Source organism: Motacilla alba, chromosome 22, assembly GCF_015832195.1.
Source record: "Motacilla alba alba isolate MOTALB_02 chromosome 22, Motacilla_alba_V1.0_pri, whole genome shotgun sequence".
Lineage (NCBI taxonomy): Eukaryota > Metazoa > Chordata > Aves > Passeriformes > Motacillidae > Motacilla > Motacilla alba.
In genome coordinates this window covers 2,192,302-2,217,878 of record NC_052037.1, presented here as the reverse complement: position 1 = coordinate 2,217,878, position 25,577 = coordinate 2,192,302, and the positions used below count along the sequence as shown (strand labels likewise).

Genomic DNA, 25,577 nt, shown 5'->3' with positions numbered 1-25,577 from the left:
CCCTGCTCCCCTGCCATTAACTCCCTGCTCATTATCTCCAGCGCTCTAATTAGGGCCCTTGGAGGAAGCACAAGACACACAATCGATATTATTGGGCCGAATTTGCAGCTGGTGTAAATGGTCGATGGACAGAGAACAAGAAATCCCGAGGGGAAGGAGGGAGCTCAGCCACCGTGGATGGAAGCAGCTGCGTTCCCTGCCAGAATAACATCAAAATCGGTGCAAAGCTCCAGGGAATATCTGGGATTGCAGGCTGCATTTGCATGATGTTGCTGTTTGGTGTCTGTTTCAGCAGCAGCCGGCTGCTGAAAGTCAAAATTGAATCATTTCAGCCCTTTCAGCCTCTGCATCAGCCCTTGGGGCTCCAGGAGCGTGAGCTCACATTGCTGTGGATCAGCAGGAGGGACTCAGAGCACACCCAGTGCCACCCCTGCCATGGCAGGGACACCTTCCACTGTGCCAGGCAGCTCCAAGCTGGATTTGGGCACTGCCAGGGATCCAGGGGCAGCCCCAGCTGCTCTGGGCACCTGTGCCAGGGCATCCCCACCCTCACAGGGAACAATTACTTCCCTATGTCGAACCTAAATTTTAATCTAACAAATTTTAACCTAAACTTTGTAAAATGTTATGAATTTTAATAACACAATTAGTTATTTAATCCAACTGACTCTAGCATAAATTTCGATCAAACCTGGCCATGCTAAAAGCAGCCAGAGCTGGATCAGAGCTGCAGCTCTGCCCTCCCACAGCTTTGCATCCCCACTGTGCCCGAGCAGCCCCGGTGACAGCTCAGGAAACGGATTCCACCAAATCCCACAACAACTGATGGGAACTGCTCTAATCTCTGGCAGATAAGGAGTTGCTACAGCAAAGCCAACATAAACCTGAGCTCCCTGGCAGGCTGGGCTGTTGTTTAGCTGCTGTTGCTAGCCAGCTACTGTACCTGATTGCAGAGACCACCCCGTGTCTAAACCTTCTCACTTAACTCGACACATTCATTTTCAACACCATGTGAAGCTCCCAGCCTGGACAGGCTCAGTCACACAGAGCTGAAGGGCATTGTTTGGGGAGCTGCAGAGCTGCAGGGAGCATCCCTCAGCCCTCATCCCTTCAATTCCCTCGGAATGTTGATATTGAATATTCCTTCATGTTGATATTGAATATTCCTTAATGTTAATATTGAATATTCCTTTAATACTGAATATTCCTTAATGTTAATATTGAATATTCCTTTAATACTGAATATTCCTTAATGTTAATATTGAATATTCCTTAATGTTAATATTGAATATTCCTTTAATACTGAATATTCCTTAATGTTAATACTGAATATTCCTTCATGTTAATATTGAATAAATGCTGCTGCCCAGCTAAACTAAAACACAGAGCATTGTTTCTGTTGGTCATCACAGAAAGCAAAATATTGGGAGATAGGGAGCAAGCCCACACCCTCCCGTTCAGGAAGCATTGCTCTGTGCCACGGAAATCCATTCCTCTCCGATAGTTTCCTTTATTGCAGCCTTGTTGATTGCTTTTATCCCTCCTATTTCCTGCCTTTACTTAAAAAATACAACCAAAAGTCTTGCCAAGCCCTTGAAATGCTGAGCAGGAGCTGGGTCAGCTTGTGCTGGGAACAGAATCCCACTGAGCGTGTCCTCAGGGCCAGGGACACCTGGGTGACTCCTGGGCCACGCCAGGGCTCGGCCCCAAACCCTTCCACACGCAGGAAAATCCCACCATTGCCCGGAAAATCACAGCCAGGAAAATCCCACCATTGCCCAGAAAATCACAGCCAGGGAATCCCAGCATTACCCAGGAAAATCCCACCATTGCTCAGGGAATCCCACCCAGAAAATCCCACCATTATCCAGGGAATCCCACCATTATCCAGGAAATCACATCCAGGAAAATCCCACCATTACCCAGGGAATCTCACCCAGGAAAATCCCACCATTACCCAGGAAAATCACACCATTATTCAGGGAATCCCACCCAGAAAATCCCACCATTGCCCAGAAAATCCCACCCAGAAAATCCCACCATTACCCAGGGAATCCCACCATTACCCAGGAAAACCCCACCATTACCCAGGGAATCACATCATTACCCAGGGAATCCCACCCAGGAAAATCCCACCATTGCCCTGCATGGGTCAGCACAGAGGAAAACCACAGCATTTCTCCTTTTAATGTGAAAGCAGGAGTTAGGAGGAAGATGAGGGGGATGTTTTGTGGCTGTTTTCTGTGACACAGCAGCTCCCTGGCTGCCCTGACATTGCCTGGGCTGGAGACACCCAGCTGTGGCCACAGGCTCTAATACCCAACAATAAAACTCTCCACATCATAAACCTCTCCTTGCAAGGGGTGCTGATAAGAATTTCCATTTTTAGTCGAGGGCAAATGAACCATTCAGCCTTTATTTGTTGCTGCTGCACTTGAAGAAGGAGCAGCAGCTGATTTTTTAACTTTTCCTGTAAATAATGCATTAATGAAGACAGATGGGTCAGCAACATAAACAAAAGCTCTATCTCGAGCTGGTTTTGTTCTGGTTTTGTTTCCCAATATAGTAAGCAAATCACCACCACCCCAGTTCCCATCCTATTAACAGTGTTTGCACTCCAAATGTTGAACTGGGTTATAAGGAAGTTTAAATTAACACTGGGCTGTAGTTTTTCAAATGTTTGAAGCAGATGTTCAAGTGCCACAAAATCTTCTTTTTTTTTCCCTTTTTTTTTTTTTCCCCCCTCTAAAATCCCAGTAGATTTTGCAGGGCTTTGGCTCTGTGTGTCACAGAAAATCCCAAACTCCAGCTCTGCCACTGTGCTGTGGGTAACCCAGGCACCAGCCTGCCTGGGGCTGTCAAAATTCACATTTTCCTTTGGAAGTTCTGCATCCTTTGCTCCCTGAGCAGTCCCACAAGGGCAGTGCAGTAGTTTTGGGGAGGAGAAAAGTGGAATAGCTTCTGGCTGCTGCTTTGGATGCTTTTTCCTGAGAGAGCTCAGTTTTGGGGAGGTTCACCTCACGCCTTTAGAAGGTGCTGCTCACCTGGCAGGGCACAGAGATGTGCCCACAATATCGAGGAATGCAATTTTGCCCCCAAAAATTGGCATTTGGGCACCCCCAAACGGGATGGGCAGAGCCAGGAGAGGGTGCCCTGCTCTCCTGGCTGAACAGCCCCCTGTGCCCAGGCTCTCAGAGCACCCCAAAGAGCCCCGAGCAAGGGCAGGGCCAGGAGAACCACGCTGAGCTGGCAGGGCTGGCCCTCCAAAACTGGGAACGTGCATCCTCCATCAGCTGCCCCGCAGGGTGAGCCTGAGCCCGGGGTCACAGCCCAGCGAGGGACAGCCCAGCCAGGCTCTGGGCAGAAATCTATTTGAGGAACTGGAGCCCACGTGCGGAGAGCTCAGAGATAGGGATCCCTCAAGGGAACCTCAGCCTTGCAAGTGCTCGGTGAAATCTGCCCTGGGTGCTGAGTGTTGGCTCAGGAGACACAGCTGTCACCGTTCTGCACAGCCCAGCAGTGAGGAGGATGTGCTGAGGTTCGGGCTCTCCTGGAGGCTCTGGGTGTGTGGATTTCAGAGCAGCGATCCAAGACCAAAGCTCTTCCCTCAGCTCCCTCGCTGAGCTGCCTCTTCCCCTCTGAGATGATTTGTTTTTCTCCCACCCCTTTGCCTGCTCCTGCCTGCTTAGCCTGAAAGCACTGCCTGGAATTTTATACAGCATCCAGCAAAAAAGGGGCTGCACAGCTGCTCACAGTTTCTTATACACGTTCACCTAGAAACAGATGAAAGCAAAAGTCCTCCTGATGTCGATGATTTCAGTGAGACAGGGCTGCTTCAGTGACTTACAATAATTCAGAGATGGGTGGGTGGATGGATGGAAAGACAGATACTTCCACAGTGAAGCCATATTTTCCCAAACCTTTCTCAAATTAAGGTTGAATTGAAGATTCAAGTCGAACATCTGCTAATATGCTGAGATAAAATAGATGAGAAATGAAAGGAGAATCAATGCACACCAGAATTTAATGTGAAATAAAGTCTTTTAGAAACAGAAGTCACAGTACTAATGTGGATGGATGGATGGATGGATGGATGGAGGGAAGGAGCACAGAAACAAAGAAAATGAAAACATGCAGTGGAACATTTTTTTCAGGGACTCCTGGGACTCCCAGCTTGGCAGCCCTGGCTCTTGTCACACCCTCACCCTGTTGTTTGTGAGTGTTGTGTCTACTTGGACAGGGGCTCTAAAGCCGAGCACCCCTGAACTTGCAGGCACAGCCTTGATTTGCTGCCTGGGGAGAGCTCTTCAGGAAGTAACTGCCCCCCTGCTTTTTTTGCTCAGATCTCTGTCACTGAACTGCATGAACACCCCAGAAATGCCTTTGCGTGGTGATGTTGAAAAGGGAAAAGGGAGGATTTTGCTCATGGAGCAGCTGTGGAGTCCTGACAGACACCCCTGAGAAATGAAACACCACTCCCAGGAGTTCTGGACTCAGGTGCAGCTGAAGGATTCAAGAGATGCTCAGTTTTCTCCCAGAACAGCACAGTGAGACACAGCTTCACTTCCTTCACCACAAGCTCTGGCTGAAATCCTCCTCCATCAGCAGGACAGTCCTCATTTCTTCGTGAAGAGAAGTTACTCACATCAACAGGCTGGCTGCCCCCTAGTTCTGAAGCACCACCACTGGTATTTATTGGCAATTTTACTGATTTTGTAGAAGTTCAGACATGCAGCTGATAAAACGACACACGGCCTGAGTTTGCTTTGTACCTGAACGCCCCACAGACTCTGCTGTGCTCCAGCAAACCTCTGCCAGACGGGGACAGAGAGTGAATCTCTGACAGACACGGAGGGCAGGCACTGCTCTGCATTGCCATGAGGTCCCTTTTGAATTTACAGTGAGACTTCACATATTTATGTGCATTGCAGGGGGTTATTTATTGGTTTTGGGGCCCAGCTTTCCCTGCAGCCTGCTCAGAGCCATTGGTGCAGTCAGGGAAGGCCAGGGGAAGGCAGGGAGGGCAGATCTCTGCCACGGCAGCGCCCGCAGAAATGAGATGATAAAAGCAAATGTCGGATTATCTCCCTAATGCTGGATTATCACTCCTAACAAGGTGAATGGCTTGTCTTGGCAAATGGCTTCAGAAGAATCGTGGATGGTTTTGAAAGGGTCTGTGCGGTCACACTTCAACCGTTGGCTGCTGCAGCTGATGTCAGCAGAGCCAATGTCACACCTCCCCCGAATTCCTGCGCCGCGCCATGAGCCACGGGCTCTGATTGCAGAGTGCCTCGGGGGAAAGGTCTGCCAGGGGTGTCACTCACTCCCAGGGTGAGCAATAAAGCAACATCACAGCCCAGGGTGCAGGCCACTATCTGCAGACCGCATAACTCTACAATAAACGACACAGCTGAGCACTTAGAGCTGCGATACCCCCGCAAGAGGAGCTGTAAATTGATGAGCCCATACTCCAGAGCTCCACTGAAATCCCTGCAGTGAGGGAGCAGCCCTGCAAGCGAGGGGTAACTGAGCCATGAGGAACTTACAAGAAGTCAGCAGCCTCATCCTCCGTGCCACACAACTCAACAGAGAGATTCCGTGTAGAGTAGGATCAGTTTTATCCAAGTGGGATTACACACAAGCACAAAAATAAAACATTCTGTATTCTACATTATATTACAAAGGCAGGCAGTCAATAAATAGGGCAATAAATTATGGGAAGCACAGAAGAGTATGTGTGAAAATGGGTGAAATTGGGTTTAGCTGGTGCGTGATAAAGTCTCGGGTGTTCATTCCCATGAAGTGTTGGAGTGATTCTTTCAAAGACCCTTATCACTTCCAGGGAAGATAACTTTCCCTTAAAAGTGTAAAACAGATGCAGGGACAGTACAGTAGGCTCTGGTACAGGCTAAAAGAGTCAACATCACTTACACTTTCCCAAGAATCTGACAAATTTGCAGCTTAGTATAAATAAAGTGACGGGTCTATTGTTTCTCAGCTCCGACACCTTCTTATCACCACGATTTGTTGCAGAAGAGTGGTGGAAACATGGCATGTGACTCCATCTGCAGAGTCTGGGGGGAGGAATATCCCTGTGAATCGACAATTCTGCACTTACAGAAAGGGAAGATGCTCGTGTCCCACTGGCACCAAGGGCTCTGCTGTTCTGCCCGGCACTGCTGGGCCATTCCAGTTGGATTGTGCAGCTGCATCTCAAGGGATTTGCTGGCTGGGAACAGGCACTGCTTCTTAGCTGGTAGGAATTTCAAGGACAATTTTAGCTGGTGCAATTCCAAGGGTTCGGGAAATTTGTTGCACTTCCTTCTGCCACCTAAAGCTCTGGCCCTTGGGAGCCAAGCCACAGCTGCTGGAGCTGCAAAGCCAGAGCTGCCTCGCAGTGATTTTGTAATAAACCTGCACAGGGGGAATTTCTTGCCTTGGCTCTTGCCTGGCACTGCTCCTGGGCCATCTGCTTTCCCCAGAAAGATGGGAAAGGGAATGGTGCTCTTCTGCTCCCGATGCCAGATCATCCCTGCCAGTCGCCTTTGACTGAAACAGGGAAAGAGTGAAGAAAGTATTATGAAAAAAAGAAAAACAAACCACCTTGTTTGTGCCTTAGTGATTCGGGAGCCTGAGAATGATCAGGATGTAAGATCTACAGAGAAAAATTAAGAAAAAATTGAGCACGTAAAGACCTTTATGAAGATATTACAGAACACAGAACAATCTAGGTGGGATTGCCTATCACTCTCGTATCTTTAACAGCTCTGGAAAGCCCTGGAGATGCCAATCAACATTGATAAAGTACAAAAATATGCCTTTATTTCCATGAATTTGGATGTGCCCTTTTGGCACCAAGAGCCCTCCCGAACAATCCAGTGATCAGCTCCATGCCCTGGCAGGAGGAGAGACTCGGTCGCGATCTGGACAGCGAGAAGGAAGCAAAGGAACAAAATATACAATCCCTACACGACGTGCCCATTCCCCGTGGCAGGAAACATACAATTATCTGTACAGGCCTCATTAAATAACCTCATTAAATAGCAAATCCCAAATGTACAAATTTACAGACTGAATCATTAAATACTCCCCCCGTGCCCTCCCCGCGCGTGCGTTCCCTCCTACTATCTGCAGCCACACTCTGACACCACCATGCCCTCGTACTTGAACTTGTAGGTGACCACCCCTGCATCCAAGTAGAGGATAGAGATGGGGTCGAGTTTGGTGGGCACGCAGCAGGCCTTGGAGGCTTTCTGGGGGTTCTTCAGGTGAACCAAAGTCTTGACTATGGCGTGCTTGGTGGGCGTGACGTGCTCCGTCAAGGGGTAGGCGCACACCCCGTGGCACTCGTACGCTTCGTAGCCCGCCGGGGCGATGATCCAGGAGTCCCAGCCAATCTCCTTGAAGTCGATGTAGAGAGGAGTCTTTTTGCAGTAGTTGCCTTTGGCGTTCCTCCGGATGCGGGCGGTGGAGTCGTAAATGATGTTGGAGCGCATCTGGAGCAGCGCCTCCTCGCCGGGCTGGTCGTGGAAGTTGCCAACCTCCAGGTTCTCCAGGCCCAGGAACTGCTCGTGGTCTATCATCTCGTTCAGCTCTTCCTTCTCCTCCTTTTTGTCGTTGCTTTGGTCGTCAGAGTACACAACCAGCAGGGGCAGGTGCTTGGCCTCGGAGTTGATGTCGATGTCGAGTTTCCCTTCCCCGTTCTGCTCCTCCCCTTCCCTGCTCTCGATGTGAACTTCCAGCCGGTGCGTGGTCAGCCCTGCCCTGCGCCAGCGCCGGATGGCCTCGGTCACCTCGAAGCTCTCCCACTCGCTGCTCGTGCCATAGATGTGCCTGGAGGCCAGGGCCACCATCTTCCTCTCTTCCCCAGCCCCCACGTGGATGTTCTCCAGCACCTCGAAGATGGTGACCTTCCTGTCCAGCCCCTCGTAGAGCCTCTGGTCCCGCTCCACCAGGGTGTAGAGCCTCAGCTCTGCCATGGTGATCTCCTCGTGGTGAGGGATGGAAACGTTGAACAGCAGCGGGTATCTCCGAGTTCCTGTCACGCCTGTAGGGTGGGAATCCAAGTCTGGAAGGGACAAAAGTCAAATGTTTCAGGAGGGTCAATGCATCCACAAGCACATGCACCGAGGGTCATCCAGCATGCTGGGTTTCACCTGGACAGCTCCAGGACAATGTTTTTTCAGCACTTCCCACAGCTGTGCTTGGAAAAGGGACCTAGGTTATTTTAGATGTGTAAGGACTGCAAGGTCCCAGACATGCTGCAGACCTGGATTTGGTGATCCTCCTTCTGGCCCCAGGCCTTCCAGGGCCTTCTTTGCCAACTGGAAGGTTTACACATTAAAAACGTGTTGCCTGATAATGATATAGAAATCACTTCTAGGGTGCTGCACAGCAACTACTTAATAAACAAGGGAAAACATTCCTTGGTGCAGGCGCTGGAGCCAACATGAAATGGACAAGATACAATCTGCAAACACAAGAAACATGCGTGCTGCAGCGCTCCTGTGCTGGCAGGAATTCCCTGCTGCTCAAACACCCCTCAGACATGGAAAGGGCCAAGCGCTTGGAGAGGAAAAGCTGCTTTGGAAGATGTTTTACATGGGGAAGAGCAGGTGGTGACACCAGGGTGACCTGGCAGGCACAGCCGCAGGCCCCGTGGGCTTCGGGTGTGCAACCAGCTGCACTCAGCGAGGCCCCTGGGCACCTTTAGCAACAGAACAGGTGAGAAGGACAATGTCTGGTGTCACCTGGGCTGCCTGTCCTGGCTGCACAGCAGCGTTTATTTCTTCCCACAGCACAGGATCTGCTCACGAGGGTGCATTTGCTGCTTCCTCACAACCCAGGAGGCAGATCGGGACCCAACTATAATTAATGCAAAGGCAAACTGTTTGTGACCTATTGCTCCCTTCATCTCTGCCTTCCCCAGTTTAAGGTGAGTTTTCCCCATTTGCTGCAGAACTTCTGAGGCACAGCAGGACAGCAGGGAGCTGCCAACACCACCTGGCAAAGGTCAGTCCGTGCCATTTTGGTGCTGCAAACCTGAATTTTGCCGGTGGAATGATTTCAGATTTGCACCACTAAAACCACAGGGTGTTTTATTCCTTACCACGCTGTACTTGGCAATCTTTGTGCTTATTTGTTAATGGTTTCTTTTTCAAATAGCACAAAATGAGAACAACACCTCCCACGTGTGTGCCTTCACTCCTGCTGCTAAGCAAGGCGAGGTGAGCAACTGGCCCCCACTGCCTGCAACTGGTTTGCCACCAACTCTCCAATAAATTTCTCCACACTGGGAAAAAGGAGATGGAAAGGAACTTTAAATCACAGTGCAGAGCCTCTTCACAGCAGAAACCACTGCTGTAAAGGGTGCCTGGGCCTGGCAGGAGACAGGAGCAGAACAGAGCTTTGGGATTCTCTCCTGGCATCTCACTGCCCTGCAAAACTCAAGTGACTTCCACTCAGCTTCTCCTCACAGCTCATCGTTTTGAAACTGCAAATGATGAGGAAAAAGCAAAAATGTCTTTAACTTCAATAATTAAATGAACAGAGGGTGAGAGAGGCCCCATGGCAGCTTGAACAGCCACGTGTGCCCCATGGTAACTGAACATGAATCAAAGCACTTGCATTTGCCGTGTGAATTAATGGCTACTTGGAAATGTTCAGTTGAAAAATGTTTTTAGTATAAAAATGTTTATTTAGTTTAATGTGTTGGTGTAAAAAGGAATTGGCAAATTATTGAATATTAGTGCTGAAGCCTTAGCTTGTCCTTGGTGAACCGAGGGGAATGTGGAAGGAAAAACAGAGGAAAAAAGAGAGGGAAATGGCACAGGGTGTTAATGATGCCAAGGTTATGTCTTTGATCCCTGTGTGGGCCATTCACTTGAGAGTCGGATTTGATGATCCTTGTGGATCCCTTTCCACTCACAATATTCTGTTTCTTCAGGTTTTGTTTGTTTATTTTTATGAGGATATGGTCTGGTACTCCAAAGTAAAACCTTTTGGTTATCCAAAATTCCTCTTCACTTACTTTTGTGTATTTTCTGGACTGTGTGCCAATCCAAAGGAAGAAAACTTTACAAATGCCACGGGGATCAACAGTGACAAGGCATTAACGGAAAGCTGTACTTGGTTAAGCTCATAATTTAAAAATATTTCACTTGAAGATACACTTTGAACCGTGTATAAAAATGTGTCTTGCCTTAAATTCAAATATTACTTAAGATATCCATTTAAAAAATCAATCAGCTGATTACAAATGATGTTTGTCACTATGGGGATAAAGAAATTGATGGACTGAAATTATACTTGGTGCTGCCCCAATCTTAAAGACACACCTTCCCCCAAAACCCTCCAGTCTCCAGAGCAAAGGACAAGGACTCTCACCACAGCTGGGGTCTGGGCAGCCCTGCCACAGCTGCCAATTTCCAAGGCCATCCTCACCAAAGGCCTTTTCCCCAGCACGCTTCACGCTCTGTACCTGGTCAGGACATTTCCCACTGGCTCTAAGGACGCTCCTTTCTATCCGTTCTCCCAGAGATGAGCAGCTCTTACCTTCATTTTTGAAGCTCCTGATGATGTTTGCAGAAGGCATCGATGTCCTGTCTGTGGCAAACCTGTTGTAGAGCTCTAGCATGTACTCTGGCGGGTCCACCTTGGCCGACTCGTGCAGGGGGATGTCGGAGAGGTTCAACGTCTTCAAGAACTCATTTTTCATGTTCTGGAGCAGCGTGTTGAAATCAACCCCATCTTGCTCGGAGAGGATCTCATCAAAAAGAGGCACGTCTTCCTCCAGGGAAGAGTGCTCCAAGCTCAGGATGGGACTGCAGGCTGCAAGGTGAACCAGGAGGGAGAGGACAGCCCAGAGCTGGAGGACGACAGAATCCATGGCTTCGCCCGAGCCTCCAACCGCGCTCAACGAGCTCTGCCTCTGGTGCGGGCTCGGTGGCGGTTTTATCCGCTGGGCTGTGTCACAGAGGGATGACAAGTTTGGAAGCTCTTGTCTTGAAACTTGTGATCCGTCCTGTCTGTCTGCCCCTTCCCCCTCCCCAAAACCAGGTCTCGGTAATTGGATCTCGCTCTCCTCTATGGCCGCCTTGCCTCTCTTATCTCGGCCAGTGGAAGCTGCTCACCAGATTTGTTGCTATCTCGCCATCCCCTCTCCCTTAATGAGCGTTTTGTAAACATTCTGAGCGGGACTCTCAGAGATAGGACAAGTTTCTCCTCAGAGAGGAGCTGCCCTTCCTTTCTCCCTCCCGGTAGCTGACTTTGCCTGCTGTACGTGAACCGTTTCCATCCGCGCGGATTTCAGGCGAACACGAGAACCCCACAGAGCCTCTCTCCAAATGCACCCATCTCGCACCAAGGGCAAACAACAGCTCCCTCTGCCCTTCTCAAAACTGTTTTAGAGTCAGGTCTTTATGTTAAGAAGGAATTTCTTTGGAAAAAATGCTGTTCTTCTTCAAAGCCTGGGAGAGAGCTTTGGTGCTACCACCAGGCCCTGGATGCAGAGGAGAAGAGCCCAGGGTGAGGAAGGAGAATCACATCCCTCCAAGGAGCAGGGAGCTGGGCTTGGTGATCCTCCTGGGTCGCTTCCAGCTTGAGGCGTTCCATGATTTCATGGCTGGAGTCTTTGCAAACGATTCAGAAAATCTTTATTTCATTCATCTTTCATATGTGACTCGGCAAATCACGGTTACACTTCATTTAGTCACGGCACTGCTAAATAAAAAAATATTGAAAACACACAAAGGCCAACACGTGGCTCTGATTTCAGTTGTCACCAGTTCAAACAGCTCAGAGACACAGTGTGGAGAGCAGAGAAATGGCTTTGCAAAAGCGTGTGCTAAAATTAATGGTGCTTTTTGCGTTAGTGTGCAAATTTCAACAAAAAGTGAGCAGTGTGCGGGCAAAAATTGGTCTGGCTCATAGATAACAACGTCCACTTAAATCTCCCTGCTCTCCACAGACTCTCCAAAGCGCTCTTGTTTTGGCAGCGTGGCCAGAGCTTGCTGCCTGTCCCCGAGGGGTTCAGCACTCAAGATAAAGGGGCATTTCTGCTCGTGCTGCAGAGCTTTTCCTTGCAAGCACTAAGAGCTTTACCCAAGGGCTAAACCACTGACCTGCTGGGTTTTCTGGACTCTGCTTTTTGTCTGAGCACATCCATTGATTTGCTGCCCCATCTCTGCAATTTTCTTCCTTTGTCATTTGCCCAAATCTATCACAAAAAGCCACAACAATGAGAACCATGCTCAAGGCATGCCTGTTTTAAATTCATCCTCTATGTTTTCATTTAAATATCAATATTTTTGTGAAAATCATGTGCAGTGTGGCTGTCATGGAGCCAGACATTGACATGGCATTTTAACTTCATTTTATTCAACTTTTCTTCTTCTGAACGTGGGAAACTTGATGCTAGAGGAAAAGGGTGTTATTGAGGTTGCTGCTACACCACATTAGAAGTAGATATTTGAGCTTTGCAAGATCAGTTTAGACCTCACTGTGGAGTTCATGGCTATCTAGAAATCCTCCATAGCTTTATCAAATCTGATCTTTGCATATTTTGGCTTTCCAGAGCTGGGCACAGAAATCTTGGGGACATTTTGGAGCAGTTCAGGTCACTTCTGTTAATTAAGAGAAAAGTGCAGTCTTCTTTTGTTGATGATTCATCACCAAATTAAGGCCTTTACTTCCACAGGAAGTGAGGTTAACATTAAAACCCCTGAGAGAACTGGCTTAACCATAACTCTTCGATGCAGCACAGCAGTGAGTCCTGTAAAGGAAGTTTTTGGGCTGCTTGTCACAGCCAGTGACACAGGACATTCGTCATGAGGGTGAAAATGCCTCCAGAGCGTTTCCTTTTTTAATGCTTCAATATTTGTTTCAAAAATGCACTGATTTCATACATTATATATATATATATATGCAGATATTATTCAGTTATAAGAGCTGCTGCTTGCTGCACTGGGATCCATGCAGGGATGGGGGTTTTCTGTGAGGCTCAGGGCCGAAGGTTTTGCATTTAAAAGGATTTCTGCAGCATTTTTGTCACTCTGATTTTTCAGTTGAGTCTCCTCTCTCACTATGAACACATGGAGTATTTTGGGGTCTGCAGTTGGTCAGAGGCTGAGTGAAATTCTCTCTGGTACTCTGTTGATGCAGGTGAGCAGTTCCACAGCTGGAGCAGCTTTTCTAGGTTTTTTCCTACTTTTCTATGAAGTGAGGCTCTGGGTGCCAAGCCTGAACAGCATCATTTCAGCTGCTCTGGGACCTCCCTGAGCCCAGCTCAGCCCAGGCACGTCTGTTCTGGCCCTGCCATTTCCCACCCTGCAGGAATGACTGTGCAGAGCGAAAAGCAGTGGTGAGCACAGGATCTGACACCCGTTTCCCCAGCCACCAGTGTCTTCTCGTCTCAGTGGCTCATTAGGAGCTCAACTCCTGCTCAGACATTCCAAGTGTTTTCGCATTTCCGCTCTGCTTTTGATAAGTCCTTGAACAATGGCAAAGCGCAGGGGTTGTACACAAAGCAGCTTGTGCTGGGTTTCCTGACTTATTCCATGTAGACCCTGCTGGGAATCTGCCAGATGAGGGATACCCAGAGAGCACATCTGATATAAAAGCAGCTTCCTGTTTCCTTGAGCTGCAGGCTGATGATTTTAACGCACTGATAATTCTTTTTTTTTCTGAGTTGGATTCTGTAACAGTTTTATTTCCTGTCACTGAAATGGTTTGTCCTTTTGCCCCCCATATGCACTGCAGTTTACCCACACAGTAAGTATCTAGAAAGAAGCTGCTTTCCAAAAAAATCAATGCTAACTAGATCACCTGAGGCAGCTGAGGGAACATTAATAAGCATCACAGCTGAGCACGAATTAATTAAAGATTAATCTGTACCACCAACAATGACCCTGTTTCATCAGCAGTAGGTGCTCATTGGGCAGACCTCATTGCAGAGAGGTCACAGAAAGCTCCCTTGGCCAAGGGATGCACGAGATCCAGAGGGTGTGACGCTCCTCAGAAGAGGAATGTGAAGCGCTTTTGAAGCATCCTCACCCTTCCTTAGCCTGGTTTTTGGGAGGGAGGAACACCTGCCCTCAGCCAGAGGCTCGGAGCAGCCTCAGAGGGGGAGCCTTTCCCAGGAGAAGGTGATCAGTGTTTGCTTGAGTGCCCCCCTGGGCTTTCTGTGCGTGAACAGCTCCCCAGGGGATAAAAAGTCTGCCAGTTCTACAGTGTCACGTCTAATTTCCCCACATGTGGGTTTTTTGGTTCAGCAGTCTATACCTCCAAAATTTCATAAATTGCTACTGCATAGTAGGCTTCTTTTAAAATGTGTAAAAATGTTTCTCTGGTCCTTTTTTTTTTTTTTTTTTAATTTTTTCAGGAATTTTGGGTCAAGGCTGCTCCCTATTCAGGGACCTCAGTCACACCACTGCAGGGAAGCAGGAGAGGGATGCAAGCGTGCTGTGGCAACCACGGCATGTGATTTGAGGTTTTCCAAAATACAGGGATGGAATTATTGCAAAAATGCCCCACAACGGTTCCTGTCAGGAGATAGCTGTGGCATGAGGTAACTGCTGGGTGTGAGATGGGAGATAAAGAGGAGTGTGACACTGACAGTGTGATGAGCTTGCAATGGAATAACTAAAATTAGTTTCCATTCCTGCATCTGCCCAAGTCCTTATTCCTGTTTGCCTTGGTTCATGGCTGCTCTGGATTCCCTGTCCATAAATGGGCTCTTCCCAGGGGCTCTATTCCCATTTCAGATGGCACTGGAAAATGAAAGGATGGTATTTATTGAAAGGGTGTGGGGGGAGAAGCTTGGCAGTGCATTACAGCCTGTGTGATCAAGGAAAAAATCAGGGAGAAGAAGGAAAGGGAGAAGGCTGGGCAGCCACAAGGACAGGGAATTCATTAAACTGAGAGGCAGCAGCTCCTCCTGACCCAGGGAATTCCTTAACCTGTGTGAGACCAGCTCCTTCTGACCCAGGGAATTCCTTAAACTGAGACACCAGCTCCTCCTGACCCTGGCAATTCCTTAAACTGAGACACCAGCTCCTCCTGACCCTGGCAATTCCTTAAACTGAGACACCAGCTCCTCCTGACCCTGGCAATTCCTTAAACTGAGAGGCAGCAGCTCCTCCTGGCCCAGGGAATTCCTTAACCTGAGCCACCAGCTCCTTCTGGCCCAGGGAATTCCTTAAACTGAGAGGCAGCAGCTCCTCCTGACCTGGAGCACCGCTGGCTTCGTGTGGGGAGCCCAGGGCTCGTCCCCCTCAGCCATTCCCAGCCAAGTGAGAAGGATGGGGACCCCACAAACCCCCACAAACAAGCAGGGCACACAAACTACCCGCAGTGCCTCTGGGAATTCCCTTTCCCCCCTCCTTCCACCCTGCTGAGGTGGCAGAAGCTCCAGGCAGGGACTCCATCCCCGTGCGTTTGCTCCAGAGCAACCTGGGCTGCTCGTGGGTCAGCGGCCACGGGGAAATGAGGAGAAGCTGAGAGCTGCACAGCAGCGCAGAGCCTGAGGAACTGAAACAGAAAGAAAAGAGCTGGAAAAAATAGCTGGACATGGCCTTGCTGTCAGTGTCCTGTCAGTCACGTGCAGCAGAGGCCCCACGAGCCCCCAGCTCCTGCTGTCCTCACTCCTCCAGTAGATATCTGCAGGAGCTGCCACTTCCAGGACTGGGCTTTGGACTCAGCTGGGAAATTTGTAGCACCCACCAAATTCACTGCCCATTTAAATGATGCAATTTATCATTATGTCATTTATGGGATTTTGAGAAATGTCTCAAAATCTCTGGATTTGTCTCCCCTCCTGTGAGCTTGGTACATGCATTGGTAAAGATGGATGCAGTCTCTGCTAATATTAAAAATTTAATACCTGTTATGGTCACACAATTTATTAATTCAGACCTGGTCAAAAATAAATCAATTCCTATTTGGTGTCTTCCCCCTAAGTGAGAGCAGTGCTAATGAACAGAGAGGAGCTGCTGTTTAATCCCAGGGGTTTGGACTCTGCAGGCTTCTTATCACACTCCCTTCGCAGAACAGTTTGACAGAAAAAGGTCAAGAGAAAGTTTTAATTTGACATTTTTGAAATTCTTTCTCTCATCACGCAGTTGTTTTGTGGTGCTTTGGTATTCATGTGGGTGTTAAACTCCAGGAAACTCTCTGAGCAGCTCGGTGACACTGACAAAAACAAGATTGCAGAACAAAACCTTGCAGAAGCCTCCCAGACTTGTTCCCTCTCCTTGTCAGCTCCATGTCCAAGCAGGTTTTTTGAGGGATACCATTCTTTTCTTAATCAGAGCTCCATTTAAAAGCTCTAAATGAACATTCTGGGGAATAATCTCTAAATTTTGTCCTTGGGTTTGAGAACTGAGGAGTCCAAATCTTCAACAATGGGGGAAAAAACCAGACTCGGGTCAGCAGAAATTATTTTGCTGACAATTTTGATTAATAACATGGAATTATTAAACGGACAACTTGAGTGCTAAGCAGAGATGGAATATTTTCTGCCAGTGTTAGCTGATATCTCAGCATGAGATATTAATGACTGAGTCAACAGCTCGTAATCACATCAGCAAAACACGAGGAAAAATTAGACAAGCATGTCTAATATTTGCCCTGTTTATTTAATGTTAGGGTTGGAATCAGAAAGGGAAAGCAAATTGTGCATAGCAGTAGAGAAGATTGATTCATTAAAAAATCCTGGCAGGAGTGGCAGAGACACAAACCCAATGCAAAGGCAGTGTCTCATTATATAATAGAATGTATAAAAGTATAGAAATAGAAATGTATTTATGTGCTAAAAGTATAGTTAATATCTATAATATTGTTAATATCATTATTTAATAATATTAATTTAGTCGATATTATTAGATTAATTATAGAGATTTTATGTTGTATTTTATATTTATATATTTACATTTTTAAATAATTATATCTAAATATGTAAGAGAGAAAAATTAAAATCATTAAGAAATCAAAAAATAGTTCAGTTCATCACCAAATGGGGCGTAATTGAAAGTGAAAATGAATATTGCACTGGATTGGAAACCTGAAAGAATGAATTCTAATGCTCTGTATCCCAAGGCAGTTTTTCCTTCCTGGGGAACAGGGTTGAATCTGTTTTATGTTTGAGCCGTGGCTCGCAGTCGGTGTTTTCAGCCCTCTCAGCAGCCGGGGCCCGGGGTTGCTGTCCCCATTTGCCATCTAGTGGACAATGGAACTCTCCCTCCAGTGGACAGGAATGATTGCACCAGGATTGGGGTCCATTCCTTGCAAATCTGGCCTGGCTCATGGCCCGAGACATTCACTTATTTTCAGTAAGTGATGGTGCCAGTCCCAGCTCACCTGCTGATGATTTATGATTTAAGTATTTAAAATCAGGCACCTTGATTGAAGCTGGAGTGAGGAATTCGTCCTCTTTCCCTCTTGCACAGGGACCTTGCTGTGTTTGAGCACAGCAATTTGTGGGGCTCACAGACACACTCCAGGGGCAAATTTTGGTCTTCTAAAATGGATTATTTTTCCCCCTCTCCTTACTGTGCCTTGTTAGAACCAAAAAAAAAAGGGTGGGAAGACCCAGCAGATGAAGAAACCTGTGCACACTTTTGGCCTGCCCAGCCCACACAATTTCTGTTTCATTTAGCAGGCTGAATTCTCCAGCCTGGCTTAATTTTTCCCTGCTACTGGGAATTCTTCCTATAAGGGAGAAAATGTTGATAAATGTCCCTTTTCATGGCTTGATGCAAACTGGAAAGCTTGTTTTGCCCTGTCAGACAAGATAATATGAAAATCTGCCTTTCCTCCACATTTGAGTCGTGTATTACAGGGTATTTCTGAGCAGGGTAGGAGTTTCCACATCAGTCTCTGGGTTTGAAAGGGTCACCAGGGGTGCAGTTGTCACACCTTGACCTTGGTAAATTGTCCTGTGCACTGGGAAGTTTGGGGAGGTGGGAGCTTCTCAGGGCTCAGTGCTAAAAGCATCTTGGATTAGCGTGCAGCTCAGGTGACTGAAGATTTGATGTCCTTGGCAGTGAGGGACCCCAGAGGATCCCTGCCCACGGGGACCAGGAAGGCTGAGCTGCAGGGGGGGGAAATGTGGCCAGAGTGGGCTAATCCTGCCTGCCCTGGATGCCTGATGTGTTTCAGCTGCCAGTGGCATCCAAGGATACCTGGCTTGGATTCCAGGAATGCCTCCAAACACCTTTCAGGCTTAAAAAAAAAAAAAAAAAAAAAAAAAAAAAAGTTGGGGACAAACACTCAGCATTATCCTGATATTCCAGCCAGGAATAAATATGGTTTTCGTTTACAGAAGCTGCCAGAGCACACACACAGAGATACTCACTGAGGCACACCCAGACTCCCCCTGAGCTCTCCCGTGGGTCCCTTCCAGCTCAGACTATTCTGTGATCTTCCACACCAAATAAATCCCCTGCTTCTTACAGAGCAAGCCTGGCTGGCAAGTTAGATAATGTGAGAGGTAAAGTTAGATAATAACCAGAATGTGCTAATGGTGGAGAGGAGCTCTTAGGAACACCAGGTAACTTTCAAGATACCGAATCACACCCTGACACCTTCTCCCTCTCCCGGCTCTTCCAGCCAATGTGTTCTTAGGATCTAAACTTGTGCACTGGCTCTGACAGCTCTGGGTTCCAGAGCCAGCAGGGCAGCCCTGCCCCTCTCCTGTGCAGGTTCCCAGGGGCTGTGCTGCTCTCCAGGTGTTCGGTGCTCAGTGCCAAGGAGCTCCACCTTGTCCACCTGCACGTTGACCTTGGGCGGTTCCTGGGACGAGCTGTGGGCTTTGTGCACTGAGAACACAACCCCACCATTGTTCCTGAGGCTGGCTGCTGGGCTCTGGGTGCCTCCCATGGAAACCACTGGGAATTTTCCATCCGTTCCCCCTGGAAAACCTCCCAGTGCAGGAAGAATCCCAATGGACCACAGTGCACAAAGATCCTCTACCAGCAAGCGACCCACAAAGATACTGGTACCAAAGAGCTCCAGGCCAGCAGGTGTTTCACCAGACAGAGCATCTCTAGGTTAACTGATTGATAGAATTAAAGGTTTAATCTGGAAATATATTAATTACATTAATAAGCTGTTGGCCCCTCGTGGCAAGAAGGGCATTGAGAGGATAGAGCATGTCTGGAGACTGGAATGGAGCTGGGAAGGGGCTGAAGCCCCAGGAGAGGCTGAGGGAGCTGGGAAAGGGGCTCAGAGGGAGAAAAGGGGGATCAGGGGGATTTTCTGCCTCTGCACAGCTCCTGACAGGAGGGGAGAGCTGGGGGGCTCGGGCTCTGCTCCAGGGAACAAGGATAGGAGGAGAGGGAACGGCCTCAGGCTGGGCCAGGGGAGGCTCAGGGTGGATTTTGGGGGAAGTTCTTCATGCGAGGGTTGTAAAGCTCTGGCACAGCTGCCCAGGGCAGTGCTGGAGTCCCCATCCCTGGAAATGTTCAGAAAACGTGTGGCTGTGGCACCTGGGGATGTGGTTTGATGGTGACCATGGTGGTGGTGGTGGGTCGATGGTTGACCTTGAAAAACTTAACCTTAACTTGATGAACTTAAACTTTTCCAGCCTTACCAACTCCATGATTCTGAGATTTCCTTCACATCATGAACATTCAGAGCTGACAGAGGGTGGATTTAAAGGCTGACATTTTCAGATTGCACTTACTTCAGGCAGCAACTGGATCTGATCTTCAGGGATATTTTACCTGTTGCTGAGTTTTACCTCTTTGGTCTTTCCCTGCAGTCCAGTTTTAATATCAAGCACCTGCAAGATAAGAACAACAGATTTATTATAATCCAAGACAGGTCCATAAAGCATATTGTAAACTGTGGCCTGGCCAACAAAGAATGAAATGGCAGGAAATAGCAAGGGCAAACACAGTATCAAAAAATAAAATATCAAACTTCTTTCTCCTGCCTAAGTCCTTTTCTCTGGTTTGTTCAGAGCTGGCTGTACATTCCTGTTTGCCCTGTGATTAGTCACTTTAAATCAAGAATAAATTTCTTTTGCCCTGCAGCCTTTTCTAGCATGATCTTTGTGGCTGTTGGTGATACCAACAGGGAGGCTCAAGGGCTGTGAATTCAGAGCTGCAGTTTGGGAACAGAGGGAAAACTTTTCCAGAGTTTTTCTCTGGAAAACTGTGGGAATCCGAGCATGGCCACGTGGGTTGTGTGGTTTATGGTTCTTCCCGTGCTTCCTCCTCTCTTGCAGGGGGCTGCACCCCAAGAGGTGCAGCAGCCTCAGCACAGATCTGCCCCTCAGGTGCTGCATCCCGAAGTTTCCCATGAGCTGGACACCTGGACTTTGGAGGGGCTGGGAGAGTAGATGGAGAGCTGAAGCCTTATATACCAAACAACAAACACTGAGGTCAAAATGCAAATTAATGTATTAAAAAATACATTCCTCACAGGCCTGACTGATACCATGAGACTGCCGACTAAAATTAAATCTAGAAGCAATATTCTTCCATTGGTGAGGAAGGCCAGGACCACTACCTCCCTAGCTCAAAATTAAATGGCAGATAATGAGGTATTGAGGCTGGTTTCAGGGCCCACAGAACACAGAACAACTATTCCTGGATTTAATTAACAAAGTTTGACCCTCCAGAAGCATTTTTTGGATCACCAAGCGCCTGCAGCCTGTTGTGAATACAATTAATCTAAAAGAACAGCTTCACCTTGTGATGAAATGCTTTTTTATTAAATAGCAGATGGTTTGACCAGGGGCCTGATTTGGAAATTACAAACTGCAGACCTGGGGCCGTTTTCCTCCAAAGGAAGTTCTTGCCCTCTGGCAGCCACTCAAGGCTCCAATAAACAGTAAACATTCAGTCTTCATCCCCAAAACACACACCCCTTCCAGGCCCTGCAGGGAAGGCCATGAGAGTGCAACCATTCCTTGGGATCTGCCCCAGAGCAGGCAAATCCCCATCCTGGATTTCCATCAGCTCCTGACACAAAGGACACGTGGGACACTCCCAAGTGGGCCCAGCTCTTTGTGCCATTGTGTGAAAGGAAAACTTTATTCCAAGGCACGGATCTCTCAGGGCTGGGACGGTGTCCTCTGCCCAGGCTTGGAGAATCTCTCTGCCCCACTGCACTCACTCAAACTGCTGCAAATTTCCACTGGCCCTGCAGGATTCAAGCTGCTTTTCGCCCAGCCCTCCTACACAAGGTGAGCCAACACCTGGACTGGATGCCAAAGTGAAGCTCTGCACTGGAAAAATCGATTCTGTTCCTGCTCCTTCTCTTTATGAAGCACAAACCAATGCCTGGGCCATGCTGCAGCCCCAGCACAGGAATGGACCAGGGGGAAATTCATCTTTTCTGCAGGGCAACTCACAAGGCCCACTGTCATTGTGTTGATTTTGGGTAGAAGAAACAGACAAAGCATTCTATTTATTTATTAAAGCATTCTATTTATTTGTATGTCATAGGCTTGTTATGCACCAAAGCTTTGCACAGGCAGGTTGAGCCTCATACCCGAGTTGTGTTCCAGCTGGAGAACATGGTTACCATCACTAAAACAAGCAAAAAGGCATTTCCTCGCAACAGAAATGTCAAGATTCAGTTGCAATGAGTTCTTCACAGATTTTAAGGCCCAAAATGCTTGGAATGCCGGCAGTGGCACAGCCATCATCATTTGTTGGTGCTAAAAAACCCCAAGAAAATGAAGATAGTATCAGTACCAGTACTTAAATCAGTATGTATCTCAGTATCAGTATCTCCTTACCAGATGAGACCCCTGCATCCAGCTAGGAAAAGTCTCAAACACACAAATCTCAATCCCCACTTATGGCCCTATTCAAGGCTTCTGTTTGTCTCAGAACTGTGCAGAACGTTCGTGGTGCAACTCAAGGGGAAGAAATGTCTGCACAGCTCCAGGGTACCAGGAGGATTTGGGTTCAAAGGGGAGGGAGGTGCCCTGGGGCAGAGCCACAATGCCCTGACCTGTGACTTACGTTCAGTGGCCACCAGCTCGTAGAGAGGCAGCCCCGTGCAGAGATTCTCAATGTGCTTCCCATAGAGAAGCCAGTCTTTGAAATGCCCCAGCCTGGAATTGCCAGCTTGGAACAGGGCCCACACGTTATTAGGAGAGTATACATCCCTCATGGTCTGAGAAGAGAAGGTTAAACACCATCAGAAACGTAGCTTTAGCTTCACTCTACTGGACACCCTTTGAGAAGGCTCCCAAACCCAAAATCACCTTCTTTTGCCTCACAAAAGAACATTAGATTAAGAAGCTTCATGCTTTTAAATTAAAAAATAAAAAAATTCAATTTATTCAGTAACAAAATTCACTAGATATTAATTGTGCCAGCACAGCGAGCCTGAGCTGTATTGCTGCCATAATAAGTCATATTATTGGCAGCAAGTTTTGCTGTAAATGTGCTACTGGGCTGACACAAAACGGGCCAGAACTCCAGTTCACCTCCAGGCACTGCTTCCAGTCCTTCTGAAACCTCAGACTGAATAAGGAAGTCGAAATCTGGTCAAAGTAAATTGATCTCTACTCTCTGTTCTGAAAAAAAATAAATTTCAAGCAGTTTCAAGGTCCAAATATCAGCAGGACAATGAATAAAGGGCAAGTTTGCCTGAACTTATACTGTGATCACCTGGGTATGTCCAAATGACATCAGTTCCAAGGACAGGGGACTGTACAGCTCGAGACACCTCAACAACCCCCTGTAAAACTGCAGGGGGGCCATGATGGTTTGTTATCTTAAAAGAATGTTCTGCATGATATTCCCTTCAAGCTGTGTCTTGTCAGAACAGCTCCATCCTCGCTAAGACAGCACAAGTCATTCCTGAGCTGCCTTAGGGGCAGAGCGGAGGGTCCCCCTCACACCAGACTGCTCCCAGCCCTTCCTTGCCAGCAGAGGGTTCCCCACAAAGTCACCTCTCTCTCAAAAGCCAGGCGTCCGATCTCTTGCAGGTCTGGGATTATGTCCTTCTGTATTTTCATGATGAAGCAGGCATTTCGTGAGAACAACCTGGTGGCAATGTACCCCTGGGATGAGAAGAATTGAGGTTAAATCCTCAGAAATGGCTAACTCTGGCATGGTCTCTGCTCTTTGGGGCAATCTGGAAGGAACAGCAAGTGGCTGCAGAGGCTGCTGCTGTGGAATGGAGCCAGCCTGTCCTGGTGCCTGTCCCTGAGACCACAAGCATCATTTCTGACAGATTTCTGCTGCCCATGAGTGCTGGCAGCCCATCCCCACCTCCAGCCCCACTGAGGTCAGGGACCTTCTTCACTTCCAGAACTGCCACCACAAGTTTCATTACAAGTCCTTTAAACTGCCCCATTGTAGGGGTGAAGAAAGGAGGAGGAAAGCTGCTGGGAGTCCTCAAACAAACAGTGTTCAGGCACAGGATGCAGTGAGAATACACTAAAATAATTTCTGATTTTAAAACCTTCCTCAGGGGCTAATTTGAGGCGGACCCCTGGATTTACTCACATGTGTGTAGTCAAAAATGGTGTCAGAGGAGTACACGCCAGAGCGGACGTGGACATCGACGATGTGCTCCTCGCTGTGGATGGTCATGGTCCCAGTGACATAGTTGTTGATGGGATCTCTCAGCACAAAGGACTTTGGTAAAAAGCACAAAATCATTGTTCATTACCTGGCTTCCATCTTCAGCAGGTGCAAAAACCCCCAGTGCTTTCTGCTTCATGTAAATACCAAATCCCTTAAGAACCCTGGTATTTATTGCACCCTGGAGCAGTCTGAGGAGGCTCTTGAGATGGAGGTCAGTTATAATACAGGCCCTTCTGCAGGCAGGGGAAAACCTGCGTGGGACATCCCAGTCATTCTGAGCAGCAGGGACTGGCAGGAGACTGCTCCAGGCTCCAAATGTTTGACTGAGCTAAAGGGGCTCTGTCCCCCTGACTCGTTACTTTGCAGCTGTACAGAACATCTGGCAAAAGCTATTTTCTCTACACTTGACAATAAGCAACTTGTTGGGTTTGGTTTCTTCTGTGGTTTTCTTCCTGTTCTATTCCCGCTGCCCAGGGATCCAACACATTTTAAACGCTCATGTGCTCGTCACTCTACTCACGTTCAATGCAGAAGTCTGAGCCCAAAAGACTCCCAGGCAAATGAGGACTGCAGCCTGTAAAAGGAATCAGAATTCTCACTCGTCAGAAACACCTGGCAGTGCCATAAAAACACCCAGTCCATGAACTGAGGGAAGGAGCTGGAGCATCAGTTTGAAAAATCACCCACTCAGCATGTATATTAGCTGAAAACAACTGCAATTCCTCATTGTAAAGCTTCTGCTATCAGGCTCTCCTTTGCCTGTAACTGCAAAAGCAGAATAACTCAACCATGGAATTTCTGCAGTTTTCACAAGTCCTTCCTCGGTGCCATGTTACCTCTTGATTTCCCTCTAGAACTGCAGTCATTGAATCATAACCAAACCCCCCTTCTGAACTGCAACCAATTCTGCATTCTTTGCTCAAATGAGGCTTCCACTGACTTTGCTGACCCAAGGAATGCAAGTTCTCCTCTTTCCACCCAAAGAAACAACACACAGATCGTATTATTGTGCCACTCTACTGTACCACTTACTTGAGCATCTTCTTCTCTATCCTTCTGTTTTTAAAAGTGAGGAACTTACGTGATTAAAAGTTCAACAGAAATGGATATACTCACGAATCTCTTCATTTTTCTTTCAGATGAGAGCAAGAGGCTGCAGAAGGTAAGAGCGCGAGGAAATCCCAGAGACCTTCAACTTTTATATCTTGCAGGAGGTGTGGGAAACACTTGACAGAACTTTCCTTCATGACTCGAACAAGTCCATATCTACATGTCGTAAGCCTCCTATCTGAATTTTGGGTTGGCACAGATAACCTGACCCAGATATATTTAAAGCACTCAGTAAGTCTCAGTAAATCAATCACTCTGCAAATGGCCATTATTCACTGGTTTAAACTTTAGTATTGCTGGTTCTATTTTTTAAATATTTAACAGGATATTGTCCAGAATTAAATGACATTGGGAATAACACTGCTATTTATTCACACAAACTGCATTTTGTCTTCTGAAACACAATCCCTAGCAGCCCGATTGACAGTCTGCAGAGAAATGCTGGGCAGAAACACCTGTGCCACGGTGGCCTCCATGTCAGCCAACAAACAGACCAATTCCTCAGCCATTCTTTCACTGAAAATATTGGAAGGGGCCCTGAGCCACCCGACAGTGAGTGGCATCCCTGTCCATGGCAGCGGGCTGGAAGTGGAGGATCTTTAAGGCCCCTTCCAACCCAAACCTTTCTGGGACTCCATGAGCCCATTCCATTCTGTGTGCAGGGACTCCTGGCAAGAGGCGCTGCTCATTTTTGATCAGCCACCCCCATGGGCAGAGCACATGAACTGAAAGGAGCGACAGAGTTGGGAACAACAGCCGTGCTTCACAGGGCAGCCTGGGGCACTTCTGGCCTGCTCAGCTCACGAGGGAGTGACACGAAAACCCAGAGGCTCCGTGGTGGGCCCAAGGTCACAAACAAAAGGAGCAGGATGGGGATTCCCCCTCTGAATGCCACTGATTTCTGCGTTTTGT

General features: G+C 47.9%; 2 protein-coding genes across 2 annotated transcripts; both read right to left on the bottom strand.

Moving 5' to 3' along the window:
- Positions 1 to 5,561: 5,561 nt before the first annotated feature.
- On the bottom strand, positions 5,562 to 11,058 carry BMP10 (bone morphogenetic protein 10). Its single transcript, XM_038160544.1, has 2 exons — positions 10,555 to 11,058; positions 5,562 to 8,068 (listed from the first exon to the last, which is right to left on the bottom strand). Exons 1-2 carry the CDS (start codon positions 10,886 to 10,888, stop codon positions 7,125 to 7,127), a joined length of 1,278 nt encoding a protein of 425 aa, XP_038016472.1. The 5' UTR covers positions 10,889 to 11,058; the 3' UTR covers positions 5,562 to 7,124.
- Positions 11,059 to 21,432: 10,374 nt separating this feature from the next.
- Positions 21,433 to 24,732, bottom strand: LOC119710890 (gastrokine-2-like). The gene is made up of 6 exons (XM_038160399.1): positions 24,672 to 24,732; positions 24,076 to 24,129; positions 23,475 to 23,606; positions 22,916 to 23,026; positions 21,978 to 22,131; positions 21,433 to 21,667 (listed from the first exon to the last, which is right to left on the bottom strand). Exons 1-6 carry the CDS (start codon positions 24,681 to 24,683, stop codon positions 21,576 to 21,578), a joined length of 555 nt encoding a protein of 184 aa, XP_038016327.1. The 5' UTR covers positions 24,684 to 24,732; the 3' UTR covers positions 21,433 to 21,575.
- Between the last annotated feature and the right edge of the window lie 845 nt (positions 24,733 to 25,577).